General features: G+C 42.8%; 1 protein-coding gene across 1 annotated transcript in view; it reads right to left on the reverse strand.

The window, feature by feature from the left end:
* LOC139540170 (vesicular glutamate transporter 3-like) overlaps positions 1–1,762 on the reverse strand; it is a 41,422-nt gene extending 39,660 nt beyond the window's left edge. Inside the window, exon 1 of the mRNA XM_071343767.1 lies at positions 1,382–1,762. Within this exon, the coding sequence (XP_071199868.1) occupies positions 1,382–1,482 (101 nt within the window). The 5' untranslated portion in view covers positions 1,483–1,762. The remainder of the gene's footprint in view (positions 1–1,381) is intronic.
* Between the last annotated feature and the right edge of the window lie 5,124 nt (positions 1,763–6,886).

Consider the following 6,886-nt stretch of genomic DNA (forward strand, 5'->3'; position numbering starts at 1 on the left):
TCACCCCTGCCTTCTCCATCCCCAATCCATCATACCAACTCACCCCTGTCATCCCCAGCCCCATCCCTCTTTCCAAACTCACAGATCGTGCTCTCCACTATCTAAAATAGACTGGACAATGCTATGAGAATGGTTGATCATTATCAGTGGAAAGTATTTACGCTTGTCTTGTTTTTTTAATATAATTGTTTAAATCCTCAAGTAGACCAAAATGATGTCATCCTGTCTGCATTAAGTCAATGACGTCATTATGTCTATGAAGTTCTATGACTGTCGAGTAGTCAGTCAGATCATACTGAACAGAAGATGTATTTGTGTCTGTTGTTCAAATGTCATTATTAGATAGATAGATAGATAGATAGATAGATAGATAGATAGATAGATAGATAGATAGATGTGATGATTCATTCTGCTCAGACTTAATTTCTCTTTTCCTCTCTTGGTCTCTCTGGATTCACATTTCTTAGTTTCACCTGCTAGTAATGATTTGACCAGTTTGGTGGGATTGCACATGGATCCTTGTGGACTTTGATGAAAAATGTCACTTTGCCTTTTCCATGTGTTTGTATAGTGTTTAAAATAAAACGGATGACATAGAAAGTAAGCTGACAACATCATTCATTTTACACACATTTAATGATGACACATTTTCATTGTACTGATATTACAACCCTAATATAAATTCTAGTCGCTTGTTGGTTAATTTGTCCAGTTCACTTTTTTAAATATAATTTCAAATGTATCTATTTCAGACTGCACAGTGAACACTGGTTCTTAACATGCAATAATTCCCTTTCACAGGAAATTGCCCACTTACTTGGTTTATCTCTTTTCAGACAACAATCCACCTCATATGTGGAAGTTCCATATTTATCATCCTCCCCTTGTGAAATATCAGATATGAAATATGCATCACAATGTCTTAAGATAAAACTCGTGATGACATCACTGGCATTGCCTGGCAAGCAAAACAATTAAATATTTAGTTCTCTAAGATCTCTGGGTACAGTACATGGTGAGCTTAATGTTCTTCAATCCTCCTGTTTTCCACCACTGCCTTTGTTCATAGTTCTTAGAATTTTGACCAAATTATCTGAGTTTGGGATTATAGCACTGGCATCGTTTTACCAGTGGATATAGAGATTTTTTATGCTAGCCTATAGGACTATAATTTAGATTAGAATATTGACCAAGCTATATAAAGATCCTAAAATACAATAAGATAACTAAGATAAAATACCTAACAGTACTCAGAAATAAATAATATATACTTATTAAATGATCTGATCTGTTGCTTCAAGTAGATATCAAACATGCACTGTGTCGTTTTTACCCCATTGAGTCACACACATATCTCAGTCAAAGAGATTTTCATACTCACCTCTGCAGGTTCCCCAGGCCGTCTCCTACTATATTCTTCACCTCCTCCTTCCCTGGTTTCAGAATCTGCTCCTTCAGCCCTGCAAACCCCCCGAAAGGCATATTCCTCTGCTTCTCCCTGTCCTTCTCCCTCTCTTTATTTCACAGGAGTATGTATCTTCCCCTCTCTCTTGCGCGCTTTTCTCTGGGAAAGACAAGCAAATATCTGCTAGATGTGGTTGCTCATTCTTCCTGAGATTTTAGGCACAAAGGGGCTTGCTTTGCCTTTGTGTGGTGCCACGTGTCCCTCAGACGTTCCTCAGATGTGAGATGGGCTTCTGCTGTCTGCTCCTCTCTGGCGTGACCAGGGGATCAGACTGGGAGGCAAGGGGATGATGGGCAAAGTGAGGAGGGGCTAGGTGGAGGTGAAAGGTGATCGGGTTGAGGCTAAGGGTGTGTCAGATGAACTCCTCAAGGTCCAAGGCACCAGATAGAGCTCCTAGCATGGCATAGTTCAGCTCACCTCCAGAAGGTTTGGTGGGAAGAGAGATACAGGGAAAGAGGGAGGGAGAGAGAGAAGGAAAGAGTACAATCCCCCACCTCAGTATCTTGGCATGGTGAGCTATATGTGGATGGGTGCAGCAGGACTGAACAGCCCCCTTTGCTTTCCTCTCCATCTGATAGCTCCAACACTAATTGCGAAGAGGGTCTGGGGTACCTGTGTGCTTCCTAAAGCCTACCCCCCCACCGTTCCCTCATTAGCTCCCCAGCCCTCTAGCCCTACCTCTTTAGCCAAGAATGTTCATCTGATACCAACCCAGTGGATGAATGATTTAATATTGACAAGCCGCATTCAGAGAGACAAGAGCAGCATGGCTGCTGTGGTGTAATATGTGCACAGGTGAAACGTAAGACGCAACTATCATCAGGTTCGCTGGTACAACACTCCCATTCTTTGCCAGCGTTTCCATAGCACTATCATTTGGATTAGCTGTCAGCAGCAACAGAGTTAGCTACCCCCATGAGCTATTCAGACAGATGTACATTTACCTATTCACAGTCACACCAAATTACACCTTTATGTGGGTTTCCCATTACTAAATGATTATTTAACTGGTACAGGCAAGCCCCAGAACCCAATCTTTGTCCAGTGTGAATCTCTTTATTTGCCGGGTCATTAAATATGCATGGGATTTAAAAAATTCCAATATAGACATTTTAAAAATTCATCAGTAGAATGTTGGTTGGTGCAACGAGCTCTCGAGCTCTGTTTTACTGATGGGTTGCTCCAGAGTGACGGCTTGGGGCGGTGCTGCTACTTCACTAGTCTGTGAGCTCCATAAATAAACTGTGGATCCGGCTCCCGAGTGGGCTCTCTCAATAAATAAGGCCCTTCATGACAGAAATATAACAGGCCAGTTGTCAGTGTAACATTCAGGGATGGGATAAAGCCAGTTTCCTTTCTCTGTAGGCATGTACAGTAAATGCATGTATTGTACTATGTATGTAAATGTTGATACTCACATGCTGTGTGTGTGTGTGTGTGTGTGTGTGTGTGTGTGTGTGTGTGTGTGTGTGTGTTGTAAAACTTCCCTGCTAACACTCTTTCTGCAAGGACCCAATTTCCAGACCCTCCAGGGGATGAGAAAATGAGGGAATTCTGGATTTTGTTTTCGTTGAGGTGCAGATGATGCTCTAGTAGTGTAGCTCAGTATGTCGATGGAGATGCTATCTGGGATGACATGATAAGTTGATTGTGCTTTCATGTGATGGGTCATTGATAGGGCCCGGAGCGTGGTCTCACGTCGGATAAAGTAATGACTCTTAATGTCTGCATTATGTCACCTGTCAGAGACAATGGGGCCCGGAGTGTACATTCAACTCCATTGGGGTTCTTCTCAATACAATTTCAGGAAAAGTCTTGCCTACCATCTAGTGGCTAGAAGGGGGTACATGCCCCAACCAAGTTGTGGTACATACTGTACTTCACACTAAAACCATATCTATTAACCTATTGCCAAAAGTCTATAAGAGGCCTTCTTATAGACTTATAGACTTTTTTGAGGGGTGCTTTAATGTAAAGTGGTACTACTAATATTGCCTCACCTCTTATTTGTCAATAATTCCAGAATGAACAGAGAAGATGAAAGAAGAAGTAAATCAGATATCATGTTGTACACTATGTGTGTGTGTGTGTGTGAATATGTTGCATTTGATAGTAGCCTACGTCTGTCTATTTCCATGTTATAGCCTCAGCTATTCAAAATGACTCCGATTTAAATCCATCAAAACATATGCTGGATGAATGTAGAGGGCCTTAAAGCTGTTGTCAGTGAGTCATGGACCGTCATGGCTTTGCACTGCCATTATAGCTACTGTAGACCAATGCCTCGCTGTTAAATATACTCATACGGAAAACTAAGCTAATATAATATATGAACATAAAGTACCAGACAAAAGTTTGGACATACCTACTCATTGCAGGGAAATAACACATATGGAATCATGTAGTTACCAAAAAAGTGCTAAACAAATCAAAATCTATTTTATATTTGAGATTCTTCAAAGTAGCCACCCTTTGCCTTGACAACAGCTTTGCACACTCTTGGCATTCTCTCAACCAGCTTCACCTGAAATACTTTTCCAACAGTCTTGAAGGAGTTCCCACATATGCTATGCTAAACTGTCAAAAGAATCACTACACTAATTCCGCTGAATTCAAATGAAATGAAAACCACAGCTTTCTCAGATGCCTTTGTTCTGCTGTTTTTGAGGTAGTACAGTCAGTACCAATTTTGTAATTCACGTTTCAATTGGTTTTCCTTTAATGACACTAAAGTAGAACATCAGGTTCATTTTCATTAGGATACACATTTTACAACAGAAAACAAAAATGCACCTTTCTTATTGGACAAGTACAGGTAGTCCTGTTTTCGTCCATTTGCCCTGTTTTCGTCCATTTGATAGGTTTCCTAACGAATACGACCCAGCCCTCTTTCCTTTATTAGTTGTTTCCAATGTGAACAGAGATAAAATAATGTCAAATAATGTCTTCACACTGCTCATGTGCTCCTGACCTCTCCCAATTATTATCTTTTAAGGAGTCTTGATTGAATTAATCAAATTGTAAGAGGCACCCTTATTTGCCTAAGATCTTTGAATGCTGTCTAGGAGTTGTAACCGTTTGTGTACTGTCCCAATTCTCTGGGACATTTTGCCTCCACTTCCTATTCCCTGTCCTTTCTTGTTATGATGGCATCATCCCTTGGCCGGTTTTGAAAATCCCATTTGACCCTGTTTGTGCAGCCTAGTTGCCTTGTTTTGCTGTTACATATTACACAGCTTCGATCACTGGAGTGGTAGCTGAAGTAGGCTAATATGAACTTCAGTATGAATCAGCCTTTTGTTCTTGTGTAAATGAATAGGATGTTACATCTATTCTATTGGCCTACAATGTAACAGTTCATCCAGTTTGAAGGCTTGATAACATTCATTCCCTTAAAGATGGAATCCTTAATAGTAAAACAGCCGTGTCCGTTTAAGATATTACAACAACAAAGAACTTACTGCAAACAACAAACACAGATTCCCCCCCCCCCCCCCTCAGACATCATTGCACGCGCGATAGAAGAGCACAATATGTACTGCAATTGTTTTTACCATGCTGCTCCTCAGCTCAGCAGTAAAAACAACAACAATGTGGTGCGGTGGCCAGAGGTGCTGTTTCCCCTTACTGAGGATTCCACCTTTAACCATACCTTCAAATACATATAAATGCACTTAATTATAATATAAAATGACTACAACAAAAGCAGGTTTTAAATTCATGTAAGCCGTCATTGAATCCCTCTCCCTGTTACCATTGAATGGCATGTCCTTCTTTGTGACGTCAGCACCTCGCTCTCATGTGAGTGAGCAATGGACAGGAGGTTATGTGAACGCAGGAAACTGATTCAGGACGAGAGTGAGTTAGTGAATGAATGTGAATGAGATGGAAGGGTGCGTTCGTGGGGACTGAACATTGTCCCCTCTCCAAAGCCTGGTAATCCCATTGCAGATCTTCAGTGGAGAGAGCAGGATTAAACATCTGATCTGGTAATGGGGCTATTTGGGTCACTGGGTCATTGGGTCTGTGGAACAGGCACTGGGTAATACATAGGTGACAGGGACAGGAGCTACGCTTGGCCTATCCTGTGTTCTTGTCCCATTGCCTGGACCTATCATGAGTCATGACTGGACACGCACACAGACGCACACTCACACATACAGCCCAGTGAGCAGCTTATGGTCAGGTCATATAATTGAAATAGTTCTGTGTGTATTTGGACATGTGTGCTGGTGGAGAAAAAACAAAGCCACTCTGTCTCTGCCCAGCTTGATAACCCCCACCTCAGCCGCGGGCATGACCTCAGGCATGGAGCTACCCCGGGAAAGGCAAGGGAAGCATGAACACGTAAGTGTGTGTGTGTGCACTCTACTCGCCCGCTTGCGTCTGTGGATCTTTTCCTGGGGGTTTCCTGGGGACCTCTTGCTGTTTGGATTTACAAATCCAACAATTGTAATGGAAGAGGGCTGCGCTTGGCTGTCCCACCATGCTAATGATGGCTGTGTAGCACCTCAAATCCCTCAAAGGTCGCCTACAAAACAGTTGCTTGACCTGCTCACCCACTTGTGATGAGTTAATGAGATGGGCTAGTTAATTAATTGAGTTAATCCTTTACCATTAAAACATTTTTTTTTCTTTGTTTAACCTTTATTTTGACAGGGCTGAGGCCAAGGTCTCTTTCCCAGGTGAGCCCGGTTTCGCACAACAATATATACATTAAACTATACATGTTATTATAGACAACAATTAATGAAAAGCAAAGAACCATCACAAACTGACACCCTAACATCTGTCTGAAATGCCCTAGAGGCACCAATTCCTCATATTTGAAAGTGCTTTGGTGATCAGTGGAGATCGAAGGGATCTCCAGAGTTTGCCACAGAGTCCTGCTTTGAGCACACACAAGCATGCGGCGATGAAGGCCGAGACAACAGGTGCCATGGTGGGTCACCAGAAGCGTTGTTGGAGGAAAGCCAGGGTACGATGAGCTCCAGGATGACAGGTAAGTCTTGTGCCTTGCGAAACATAGCCTCAATACCCCGAAGCCACCGAAGCCGAAGCCACCAAACATGAAGCAGGGAGGATGGTCTCTGATTCAGAGGGTGTGGCAGCGGAACAGTACAGGCGGGAAAGGGCATCCAGCTTCACATTTTTGGACCCTGGGCGGTAGGAGATTGTGAACTTGAACCTGGGATTGAGACAATGAGACATGAAGGCATAGGGATGAAGCTTTTGGTCCTGGACAGATTGCTGGGAAAGGACGGCCCCTACTCCCACGTCGGAAGCGTCAACCTTCACCACGAACTGAGTGGTCGGATCCGGATGGATAAGGATGGGGGCGGTGGTGAATCGTTGCTTCAGATCCACAAAAGCCTTGTCCACTGCTGAGGACCATGTGAACAGTACCTTGGGAGAGGTGAG

This window comes from Salvelinus alpinus, chromosome 15 (assembly GCF_045679555.1).
Source record: "Salvelinus alpinus chromosome 15, SLU_Salpinus.1, whole genome shotgun sequence".
NCBI classification, from domain to species: Eukaryota; Metazoa; Chordata; class Actinopteri; order Salmoniformes; family Salmonidae; genus Salvelinus; species Salvelinus alpinus.